This window comes from Amblyraja radiata, chromosome 32, assembly GCF_010909765.2.
Source record: "Amblyraja radiata isolate CabotCenter1 chromosome 32, sAmbRad1.1.pri, whole genome shotgun sequence".
NCBI classification, from domain to species: Eukaryota; Metazoa; Chordata; class Chondrichthyes; order Rajiformes; family Rajidae; genus Amblyraja; species Amblyraja radiata.
Window position 1 is genome coordinate 21,966,266 of NC_045987.1, and position 12,813 is coordinate 21,979,078.

Here is a 12,813-nt window from a genome sequence, read left to right on the forward strand (position 1 = left end):
TCCACTGGCGCTTCTCAATAATTACTTGAATATATTTATTTAATGATCCACTGGAGTAAAAGCTGTGATATCTTCCCCTTTTATTAAGTGTTAGTCTTCAGCCACCCCTCCTCCGCAGGCGGGGTGCGGCGGCGGCGGGTTCCGGTTCCGGAGTAGGCCCGGTGCAGTCGGCAGCCGCCGCCAGTCTGAATGCGGCCGCCGCTTCACTAGGAGGAGGCTCGGCCGGCCGGAGGGAGGGCAGATCGTGCCGGTTCACGCCCGGGATCTGAGCGGGGCCGGAGATGGCGAGGAACACGCTGTCCAATCGGTTCCGCAAGGTCGACATCGACGAGTACGACGAGAACAAGTTCGTGGACGAGCAGGAGGAGGCGGCAGAGCAGCAGGGCCCCGACTCGGGCGAGGTGGACGGCTTCATCCGGCAATATCCTTCAGCGGCTCGGTGGGCGCGGGGAGGAGCGGGCGGGGGAGAGGGGATCTAGTCCGTCCCGTCCACCCACCGGCGGCTGAGGACGGGGGGAGACTCTCCGGGTCGGGCTCTTTCCCGTCTCTCCCCCACCCACCACCATGTCCTGCCTCAGGCCTGGGGGTCCCTCTTGCTCTCTCTCCCCCTTGTCCTGGGGGCTGATAGTTGACAGGGCCTCCCGAGGACAGGACGAGTTAACCCGAGGCTCCCCACCCTTCCAATCGCCGGGACATCTCACTGTAGGCGTGTTACTTAACGGATGGTTTAAACACAAGAGCTGCGAGTCTCCCCACTGCTGCAAGTATGACACGAGAAGTAAGATTTGAGGGACTGAGCTATAGTATTCCTTGGAGGATAGGAGGCTAAGGGGCGATCTTATTGAGGTGTATAACATGGGAGGAGCAGGTAGGGCAGAGGACATAGGTTTAAGATGACATAGGTTTAAGATGAAGTGACTGAGGGGCAACTTTTTTCTCACAGAGGGTGGTGGATGTGTAGAATGAGCTGCCAATTGCTGAGGCAGTTACAATAACAACACTTAAAAGACATTTAGACAAGTACATGAATAGGAAAGTTTTAAGGGGATATGGGCCAAATGCAGGTACATGGAACTACCTTAGATGTGACATCTTAGTTGGCATTTCGGAGTTGGGCTGAAGGGCTTGTTCTGCACTGTATGACTCTGCCATGTTTATAGATGGTCTGGCAAGATCTGTAAAAAGTGGACAAGTTCATGGTTTTTTTTTCAGAATTGGCAACATTTAGAGAGCACAAATGTTTTAACTACTGATGAAATGCTATTTCCAGTATTTATTTTGTGGCAAAATGATTATTAAATAAATAGAATGCGTAACAGTTGATGTTTCAGATTAATGGCGATTCCCTGCGCCACAGTATGTATGTTCTGATGCCTTACCCAAGGTTTGAGGGTAATATGTAGAATGAATTTATATCATAACTTGTTTCTCCGTAAACAACTGGGTCATCAGCTTCAGCTAAAACTTGGAATGGTTGCTATTTTCTCACACGGCTCCCTGTTAAAGATGGAATTGGATTTATATAATGTGAGGAAATCGGTGCAGATTTTTTACAGTTGTCATAAGGACAGGGTTGATCACTTTTGCATAATATTTAGCTTTTGAGCTTCAGAGAAAGAATGAGGAGTCTCATCACTTGAAGTCTCCTAAATGTTCCAATAAATACTCAATACACCTTCCTTCCCTCCCCATGCGTCTTAGATTTTGGCTATTTAATCGCTTGCTATATTTTAAATTATACTTGGCTACTATAGTTTGGGACTATTACATTTAATGCGCAGGAGGCCTCAATTGTGACCTTGACATTGATCGTCTACAGCATAAATTCCGTGTGCTCTAAATTAAAGAAAGTCAGTTTCCTTCATGCTATTTATGACTGGCACCTTCCCTTTCTTTGTAAGAGTTGGTGGGCCACTGTTTTGTGTAGTACTTAATAATTGAACAAAAGTATGGAAAATGGCATTACACTGTGGAGGGCTAATTGTTTAATTTTTTTAAAGAAAATCTTGCAGATCTATGACTGGTATAGTTTTGTACTGAGTCAGTGACTGTCAGTGAACATTTGAAATCCTGGATGACTGTACATTGGGAAATTATCTTGGCGTATAATTATTAAAACTGTTATGCACCATAATTGATATGGCTTCTTGTCAATGGAAGGACCCTTAACAGCGTTGATGTGCAGAGGGATCTAGGAGTCCAAGTTCATAGCTCACTGAAGGTGGCAGCACATGTAGATATGGTGATAAAGAAGGCATGTGGTATGCTTATCTTCATTGCTAGGGGCGTTGAGTAAAAGAGTCGGCAAGTCATGGTGCAGCTCAATAGGACTTCAGTTCATCTGCATGGAGTATCGCGTGCAGTTCTGAACGTCCCATTATAGGAATGATGTAGCGACTTTGGAGATGGTGCAGAGGAGGTTTACCAGAATGCAGCCTGGAGTAGAGGGTTTTGGTTACAGGAAGAGGCTGGATAGACATGGATTGCTTTCTCTGGAATGTCGAAGGTTGAGGGGAGACTTGGTAGAAGTATGTAAAATTCTGTGAGGCATACCAAGGGAAGAGTAAGAATTTGTCCAACACCAGTGGGCATAACTCTAAGGTGAGAGGGAGAAAGTTTAATGGAGATATACAAGGCACGTTTTTTACGTGGTGGTAGGGTCTGGAACGCATTACCTGGGGTGGAGGCAGAGGCAGATACAATAGTGGCATTTAGGAGGCTTTCAGATAGGCACATAGAAGTACAGGGATATGGATCATGTACAGGCAGATAAGTTTAACGTGGCATCATAAACCGCGCAAACATTGTGGGCCGAGGGCCTGTTTCTGCTGTACTGTTTCATGTTCTATGTTGTTCAAAGGGATTTAATTTGAATGCAGATGTTAAGGAGTAAATTTCAAATGTGTATAACCTGCATAGCTAACTCAACCGACACTTTTTGTCCACATGTAAATCTATACCTATAGAATAGCTTGGTGTTCAATGGTTCAGATATGATTTAGTCTTCCTTGACCTGCATTAATGAACAGGTGACATGCTTAGTGCGTTCCATGCAGCTTTAAGGAACCCTCCAGTTAACATGAAGAATCAAGCGGTCAAGGTATTTAAAGCTCTTGTTTTTTTCTCCCAAGCATTGGCATTTTGGAAGTGTGAGATAAATGTAAATATATTCAAGTATGCTCCGGCTCGTCTCCAAGAATGTCTATCTTGAACAAAGCATTTACCTGTTAATCTATTTTCCTATGGTAAATTTCCTGTAGCTCTATCTGCATGAATACATGAGCATTTCATGTTTTGCTGCTTTAGGAGGCAACTTCACCTCTCAGTTTAAGCTTTGGCATATTTTAGTTAATTACACTTGGAATAACAGATTAATTGATTGTGCCTTTTTGCTCCAGTTAGTATAAGGCATAATATTTATATTCAAAATAATATATAACATGAACACACTTCCTGGATTGTTAACTCTGCCCTCCTCTGCTCTGTTTTTCTCCTAATTCCAGGCAAGTTCAGTTTCTTGAATTGGGAGTAATTCTAATATCCAAAAACGAACTTGTTATTAATGTAGTAAATATAGCTTTTAAAATAGCAAAATATTTGCATGGTATTATTGAGAAACTCAGCGGGTGAGGCAGCATCTATGGAGCGAAGGAAATGGGCAATGTTTCGGGCTAAAACCTCTAGACTGATGTGAGGGAGGGGGGGGGGGGGTGTTAAGAAAAAAGGAAGATCTTTCCTTTCTTCTGGGGCAAATATGTACTGTATGACTGACTCTATAAACACAGGCAAATGGGACTGGCTTTAATGGGCCATCTTGGTCAGCATGGACGAGTTGGGCCGAAAGCCTGTTCCTGTGCTGTATGACTAAGTAAATATGACACTAGTTTGTCAACTGAACAATAAAGATCTGAATAAAAAGTAAGCAACTATATTCCAAAGAAATCCATGTTTAATTTAAATTTCGTACAATTTGGTACAATAATCAGTCTTGCAGTATAAACACTGGAAATCATTCTTGATTTAGATGTGCGGCATTATTCACATTTCAGTTTGTTTAAAGAAATGCAAAAACATAATTTTTTTTGTTTTCATTCACAGGAGCGGGCACAGGGAATAGTTCTCAAAGTCCTTACATCCTTTAAAAGTAGTGAAATAGAACAGGCAGTTAAATCGTTAGATAGAAATGGTGTTGACCTTTTAATGAAGTACATTTATAAAGGCTTTGAAAAACCCACAGAAAACAGCAGTGCAATATTATTGCAGTGGCATGAAAAGGTAAATCAATTTCTTTGTGTCCTTAATTATTAAGATTTTTGCATTTAAAATGTACTCAACTATGCTACATCTAGAAATTTGACATTTGGGGAAGATGTTGGCACTTTCACTATGCTGCCATTTTGATCATTAATTGCGAGATAAAATGTACGTGAAAAAGTAGGCCAAGATAAAATGACACTTTGAATAAATATTCTTTCTGGTATTAGATGACTGGGAGTGTGCCTTGGCTGTGTGCCACAATGGAGTACGTAATTCAGCCACGCACTTTAATGCGGTGCAGAAATAGTCGAGACTTGTTTAAGTGCTGATGGATCGCATAATATTACTTTGGCTGGGAGTTTGTATCATTTAGACAGCATTCTTTCCTTGCACTGGCACCAACAGGCCTTTGGTGAACATTCATTTGTATTGTCGAAGCTTGCTGTACACAAATTGACTACTAGTTGTGAGTCACTTTGGGAATTTCTGAGGATGTAATTTGGTATTGGTTTATTATTGTCACATGTAGCGAGATAGTGAAAAACCTTGCATGCTATCCCTACAAATCATACCATATGCAAGTACGCTAGGTAGTGCAAAATAGTGTTACACAGTGAAGGTTTTTTAAAAAAAGAGCAAGAGTAATTAGGTATATTGGGAGAACTGAGACCTGCTGCTGCTGGTATATACCAAAGATAGACACAAAGTGCTGGAGTAACTCAGCTGGTCAGGCAGAATCTCTGGAGAAAAAGGTCAGGTGACATAGAAACATAGAAATTAGGTGCAGGAGTAGGCCATTCGGCCCTTCGAGCCTGCACCGCCATTCAATATGATCATGGCTGATCATCCAACTCAGTATCCCGTACCTGCCTTCTCTCCATACCCTCTGATCCCCTTAGCCACCAGGGCCACATCTAACTCCCTCTTAAATATAGCCAATGAACTGGCCTCGACTACCCTCTGTGGCAGGGAGTTCCAGAGATTCACCACTCTCTGTGTGAAAAAAGTTCTTCTCATCTCGGTTTTAAAGGATTTCCCCCTTATCCTTAAGCTGTGACCCCTTGTCCTGGACTTCCCCAACATCGTTTTGGGTCAGGATGAAGAAGGGTCCCAACCCGAAACGTCTCCCATTCCATTTTCTCCAGAGATGCTGCCTGACCCCCCGTGATTTACTCCAGCATTTGTGTCTCTGAGGTAAAATGGGAATTCATTCTTAACATGAGAGGTTCATTCAAGAGTCTAACAGCAGGGAGGAAGCTGTTTCTGAATCTGGGGTGCTGCTTGCTTTTAAGATTTTCTATCTTCTGCCGAGGGGGATGGGGGGGTCTAGTATGCATGATGGACTGGCTGCATTTACAACTCTGCAATTTTAATTTCTCGCAGTCTTGGGGTGAGATGCTGGTCCCAGAATGGAGTGTTACCGTATCAACATTCTTACACAGCTAAATACATGAACTTACCATATGTAGTTATGCTGTTCCATCCATAATGTAAAGCTCGAACATTTTCCTCCTCTTCTTCACAGGCATTAGCAGTGGGTGGAGTAGGCTGCATAATAAGAGTTCTCACTGCAAGAAAAACTATTTGAAAAATAATACATTCGCTCGGTTGGAAAGCTGCTGAAAATTGAGGGAACAGCAAAAGAGAAATATCTGAACCCATCTATAAAGATTAATTCATATTAAATGAAATTATTTTGAAAAAAAACTGTTGGAATGCTCTTTTTATCTAAATAGGTTGTGGTGGAAAGTTTGTGTGACAATGTTTTGGCCAAGTATGACATGCAAGGTCTTGCACATTCTAAGTTCCTTTACCGTTTTTTACTTTTAACTTTGGAAATGTTTTGAAACCAAATAACGACTAATAAAGACACACTCACAAAATGGGAAAATCATGACATTGTGGGTGGTAGAGTGTTGGGGATTTTACCCTGAATTGTTTGTGCCACGCAGTACTGGTGGATTAAGACTTCAGTGTCAGTACATGCAGTATTACGTTTGATTTCATTTGGGTCACTTGTTCCTTTTTGTACAGTTAGTTAGACTTGGTTTGATACACATGGCAATATTGGCTGTTGCCAGCGATGGATTTATTGTGAAGTGCCTGCTGCAAAATAAAACTGTTGGATCATTTTTAGTGTTTAGCTTTTGTTGTATGCTACATCATCAAATAAGTTTGATTTCTGGTTTGTCTGAAGGAATCAGTAAGGACACTCCTGGGTGGAATCTAGTGTAAAGACAATAATTTATCACCAATAATCTTACTGGATCAAAATTCATAATTTGGTTCAAAAACCCATTAAGAACAATGTAACTCCAAGTCATGGGTGACATTTCCTGCTAATAATGCATAGAACTGGCACTGAAGTGTTTTGCTCAGAACAGTGGCTGAGATGGGATATATGAAAATGTTACTCTGCTGTAGTGTGTGGCTCTGGTCAAACTGAACAGATACTGTCGAGGTAATTTTATGACAATTATTTCCATTCTCTACTTGAGCAAAAATGTTTGCCTGAATTGGTGAACATTTTAGGAAACCTTTTGCTTCAGCTGTATGTGTATTAAATTTGTAGGCATGACTTTGCTATTTCAAAAATGTTATTAAACTATAAACTGGTTGAAATGTATATCATGAAAAAGGAGGACAGTGGCCTTTACATATTTATTCCACTGAGGTAATATGCCTTTCTGCGAGTTCCACATTCCTTCATTGTTCAGTACCCAATTTTACTGAGATTGGCTGTGCATTTAACTTAAGATGCAGGGAAAATTTGTCTGCCTTTTATAACCTTTGATTTTTAAAACTGCCTCAACCTGCCAGTGAGGAGTGCTGCTGAACTAATACTTTTCACCGTAAACTGTACAAACCAGCTGGACTGGTTTCAAAGCCAATGCACATTGACATCGTGTTTTTTTTTAAAGCTTTTTAACATTGCTTCCCAAGCACCTGTACTGCCTGCAGGTTGGCAGTGGTGGCTTAGCACGTCTTTCAATGAGAGATCTCAACACCTGGTTTGAGAGTGACTGGCCTCTTACCTTGTTATTAGCAGCAACCAAGACCCTACACGCCCTCCTTAAACCTTTGCCGTCTCCTTACAACCCATGTTTTAATCTGCTTTGGCTCGGTGTTTATTTTGTCCAGTTATACCAATGAAGCGCCTTTGATCATCTTTCTACATTAAAGGCACTATTAAAAATGAAATTGTTGTCATGGTTGAAACTTGTGCTTGGATATGGTGATGTGTTTACTTAAACTCCTCAGACCTCCAATTCACAATTCACCTCAATTGATCACGACTTCTGGTGTTATAAGTAGACCATTCGTGAATGGAAATCAACCAGACTGTTGTGAACCACCTTTTAAAAAAAATACATTGAATTTAGCCTTTTTTTCTTTCACGATAAATTGAGTTGCAGTAGCAACTGAACCAAATATATCGGTTGGGTCGGATTGCTGGGTTAATATAATGTCAATTAATTTCAGGTTCACCCCCATGGAACCTAACTTGGTAAATCATTTGCTTATTACACCAAAGTACATAGATGAGGAAGCTAACTAATTATTGTAACCTTAAAATGTTCTTTGTAGACATCACTTTCCCAGCTTTACTAATATGGATGTCCTGAAGTATTGGAAAACACTACGCAAATAAAGGTTATTTGTGAAAGAGAAACATCATAAGTTAACTCATTAATAATTAATGCAGAATAATTACTTCCAATACAATGCTACAAACTTTTGTCCTGTGATACTTTCACAATTGGAATAATAGGCCTCAGTGCTGTTTACCATTCATTGAGATCTTGTCACAGCATTCCACGTACCTGCTGTTATCTCATACCTTTTAAACATGCTTGCTTGACAGAATTCCAACCATTTGTTTTAACTGACCTATTATCAAATGCTGTCCATATAAGAGGAATTCAAACTTAAATTCAATCATAACACATGGAAGTGATTTTTTTTAAATGTCACAAAGTGCTGGAGCGGGTCAGGCAGCATCTGAAAGGTCTTGCCCCGAAATGTCACCCATTCCTTCTCTCCAGAGATGCTGCCTGACCCACTGAGTTACTCCAACATTTTGTGTCTAGCGTCTCTGAAGAACATGGATAGGTGACTTTTCTGGTCGGGATCCTTCTTCGGTTTGACTATAGTAGGGGGAAGGTAGTTGGGACTGATTGTAGTTACACCCTCTACTTTCTTCCCCCTCCCAACTCCGGTGATGTTTCAGGTCGGGATCTTGCCTGACCTGCTGAACTACTCTAGCACTTAGTGTGTGATTTCTTGTAAACCAGCATCTGCATTTCCTTGTTTCTACAAGGTGCTTTCTAACTTAGTTCTTCAATACCTTGTCTCTAATTTTCAGCCCAAGTCGCACCAGTTTCCCTAACAGTTCTAAATTTGCCCAAAACGGGAAAACTTACATTATATTCCTACATTTACAGACCCATAACATATTGATCAAAGCACTATTTAATCTTCTAAAATGCCTTGATGCCTTCGACTTGTGGCATGGTAGAGTTGCTGCCTTCCAGAGACCCGGGTTCGATCCTGCCTGCTGGTAGTGTGTGTGTATGGAGTTTGTACGTTTTCCGCATGACCTGCGTGGGTTATCTCCAGTTTCTTCCCACACTCCAAATAGACTTAAAGGTTAATTGGCTTAGTAAATTGCCCCTAGTGTGTGTAGGATAGTGTTATTGTGCGGGGATCGCTGGTCGACACAGTCTTGGTTGGCCGAAGGGCCTGTTACCATGCAATATCTCTAAACTAAACTAAACTTGCCCCATCTTCAACTAATTCCAGGCAAACTATCCTCAGCCACTATATGTTTCCATTCTGGTAACTTATCTTTGATTCTCATTTTCTTTATATATTCTTAGTTTTCAGGAATCACTAAAATGCATTTATGAGATAATGAAAAAGTTACAAATCCCTTTTTCCTCAACACCATTTTATAAACTAATTTTAGCTTTTACCATGCTAACTAACCTGCTTTCCAATTCTGCTGTGTAAAAAAAGTGACCCATTTGTGAATGAGCATGATAGCCTTTTGCAAGCTTATGCTTTCACAGGAATTCTGTGGATTAACTGGCCCACCAGAACCATGCAATGTGACTGATTTATGGAGTCACGTTTTGGGCTGTAAATGACATGCCATATATTGTATGTAGTTTAACCACAGGTTCAAAGAAGGTTAGTTCAAAAGGCAGAAATCACCAAATTAATTATCCACAATTGAGACCAAACTAAAGTTTGAAAGGAAAATTTGAATTAATTCTTAATTGAATACATATCAGATTTAAAAAAATTACAGCTACCCTCTTGGTCACAAATATTATACAGCTGTCGATGGATATCGTTCACACTTTATTGCCTCCATTCTTCTGTTGGAAGTGAAACTGGTGTTATTCATGCAATCATACATCATGGAAACAGGCCCTTCCCCTCTCCAAGTCCAAACTGACCTTTAAGCACCCACTCTTCCTGCACTAATCTGATTTTATTCTCCCCACAAAGTGCTGGAGGAACTCAGCAGGTCGAGCAGCATCCAGGGAGGGAATGGACAGGCAACATTTGGGCTTGGGATCCTTCTTCGATCTTAGCGTCCCAACATGAAACATCACCTCCCCAGATGCTGCCAGGCCTGCTGAGTTCATTCAGCACTTTCTGTTTTGATCAAGTTTCCTGCATCTGCGGTTTCTTGTGCCTTTATTCCCCCCCCCCCCCCCCACCACATTCCCTTTAAACCGCTTTAGAGAATTAACAACCCACATATTTTTGGGATGTGGGAGGAAATCTATGAGCTTGGAGGAAACCCATGCAGTCACAGGGAGAACATACAAATGCCACAGGGACAGTTTGAGGAAGGGATTGTATGCGGGTCTCTGGGGAGCACAATGCTGCCCCCTTGAAGACTATTCAGCTTCTGCTGGCAACGAGCTCGAGTTAGTTAGTTTAAGCTATATATTTGCATTAATTCTTCAATAAGCCAGAGAAGAAGCCTTTGGAAGTTTGCCATATATGCCAGTGATAACATCTCAGTGTGCGATTTTCTTGGAGTAAGACAATAACAAATAGTTGCAGCAACTAAAGTTTAAAACAAAATCCAAACTCAAATTCGCAAGTCTAGAGGAATTTTAATTGGAAAGTATTGCACCTACAAATTATTCCCAAGCAAACACTGGTTAAATGGAGCATCAGTTGCTGTTTCCAGTCCAGGTTTACAACATTGAGGGAGAAAAATTAGTTGCCAAGGCCAATCAATGCATGTACAAATATTACATGCCACAGCATTTTGTATACAAATAAAAGTGCATTAGTTTTCATATAACATATATATATTATATTATATACACACTTTGCTCTTGCTTTTGACAAGAATTCCTGGTTTCACAACAATGGCAGGGTAAAGAAAATACTGATGGAACATTATTACAACAGCAATGCTTTCTGCTTTGGGAAGGCTGTAAATAATTTATGCATCCAATTTTTACATCTTGTGTGTTACAACCTTGTTCCAGTTTCTATACACAGTTCCCTTAAGAAACAACCCTCTGGAATGCTACTCGAGTATACTGAATTAAACATACTTGTGCTTGCCCAATTTACACCAAGCATCAAATCCCCACTTTCTGCATTCCAGCACCATTTTCACGCAAGACTACAGTAAAAAAAAAAAAAACACATGATAACCTTAAAACTGCAACAACACATGGAAAGAATTGAAATGGTGTAATGAATCAAGTTGAGCATGTACAATTATTGGGGTATTTTTGAGAAGTAAATATGTTTGTGAAAGGACTACAGTGATGGTTATGGACCAATTAGAGGAAAACCGATTGTGATATTAAACTTGATCTCTTCTGTTCATCTTTCATTTGCTTCCTGCTTTATCAGTCCAAATAATCTAACTGTAGGCGCACACATGAAAATGGAGAAATACATTTCATTTGGACCATGATACTGACTTCAAATACAGTAATGGACAGCACGCCTATTCCCCTCTCCTGCAACCATAGGACAGTCAGGGGAAGGAGCTCTTGACGTTTTGTTTAGATCTTACTCCCATCTTTATATTCTAACACTAAGAATAAAAATGGTAACTTAAGCACAAGATATCTGAAATCATTCATTAATGTTTCCCAATGAAGGAACTTCACAGATATAAAGATGTAATACAGTATGTTATTTCAAATAGTGCTTCATTCAAATCTGTTCAGGGCAGTAATAAAGTGATAGAATCAAAGCTAAATGTCCCCTTTGAAATTACAGAATTGTAATCTATCCACAGTCTACTTTTCTCTATGAATATCATTCCCCATAGGAGAATGTCTTCATCTGCATTTAACAGGTGAAGTAGTATAAAGTACCAGGTACTATTAAATGTAAACAGCTGTAAAACTGGTAGTCCTGTATTAAAAACACTGTCATAACAGTGACAGAAAACATTAATAAGGATATCTTATCAATAGTTGTAGTGTTCATCCAGAGAGTAATGTCGACGGTTCATTTGAGAGTGCATGTTCCAGGCACTGCACTTTGTTCACTGCCAATGAGTGGGAGGTCGGCCTGATATCGACGGCCGGACAATACCTTTAGGGGCAGGTTTAGATCCAAACCAAGACATCTGCAAAGTGTACATAATAATGTTTAGTCAGCCACTCATGCGTCAAGTGCAATTATTCCATGTCAAGGATCATCTGACACATCCCTCGTTCTAGCTGAGTATCCCACTCACTCAAATGTAAAATGATAATGCTGCAGGAGCTTATCTACTCCCACAACAAATTAACCACCTCACTATGCGTGGGTAACTTTCAACCCAATGGTATGAACATTGAATCTTCCAATTCTAGGTAAGCACACCACCCCCAGCCACTTTTTAACCTCTTTTCCCTGTGCCCCTCCTGAATGCATTCCCATTTTCTCACACTATTCCATCCCCTTTCCCCCATCCACCTACACCCTTACTGTTGGCTTAACATTTTAACCATCACTCTTTATCTCACACCTTCTTCTCATCTCTGGCCTTTGTCCATCCACTGCCCATCATAGCCACCCTCACCAGTAGCCCCATGTTACTTGCCAGGCTTTGACCTACCCCAAACTCTCTCCCCAACACTGAAATCAGTCTGAAAGGCCCCAACCCAAAACATTGCCAGTTCATGTCCTCCAGTTCATGTCCTCCAGAGATGCTGCCTGACCTACTGAGTTATGTCTTGTGTCTTTTTTTTTAACCACTTTACACTAAAGCTGCAGTATCCAAAACAGGAGAAGCAAGGGAAAAAATTAGTTCAGTAAGAGGCACAAAATAGACAAGACTCTATAAAGGATAATATTACAACATGACATTAACCAGTTAAATGTGAATACCCAAAATGCTTCATATAGGTATTATCAAGCCTCTCAAGAGATATTGGCTGGGTGATTACATTTTGAGGAACATCTTAAAGGAGGAAAGAAAGGGAGAGGAATGTTTAGGGAGGAAGTTGCAAAGCTTAGTCGGAGATCCCATTGTGGTGTGAATAAAATCTGGGGCAGTCAAAAGATTGGAAC

At 40.8% G+C, this 12,813-nt stretch overlaps 2 protein-coding genes across 5 annotated transcripts in view; one reads left to right on the top strand and one right to left on the bottom strand.

The window, feature by feature from the left end:
* The first annotated feature begins 140 nt into the window (after window positions 1–140).
* Window positions 141–6,883, top strand: arpc5l (actin related protein 2/3 complex subunit 5 like). The gene is made up of 4 exons (XM_033048624.1): window positions 141–421; window positions 3,028–3,100; window positions 4,099–4,275; window positions 5,783–6,883. Exons 1-4 carry the CDS (start codon window positions 282–284, stop codon window positions 5,843–5,845), a joined length of 453 nt encoding a protein of 150 aa, XP_032904515.1. The 5' UTR covers window positions 141–281; the 3' UTR covers window positions 5,846–6,883.
* A 3,491-nt stretch (window positions 6,884–10,374) lies between these two features.
* The window catches only part of golga1 (golgin A1), a 69,855-nt gene continuing 67,416 nt past the window's right edge, over window positions 10,375–12,813 (bottom strand). For all 4 annotated transcript variants that reach the window (XM_033048621.1, XM_033048620.1, XM_033048619.1 and 1 more), the window contains one exon: window positions 10,375–11,884. In XM_033048621.1, coding sequence (XP_032904512.1) covers window positions 11,801–11,884 — 84 coding nt within the window. In that variant the 3' untranslated portion in view covers window positions 10,375–11,800. The remainder of the gene's footprint in view (window positions 11,885–12,813) is intronic.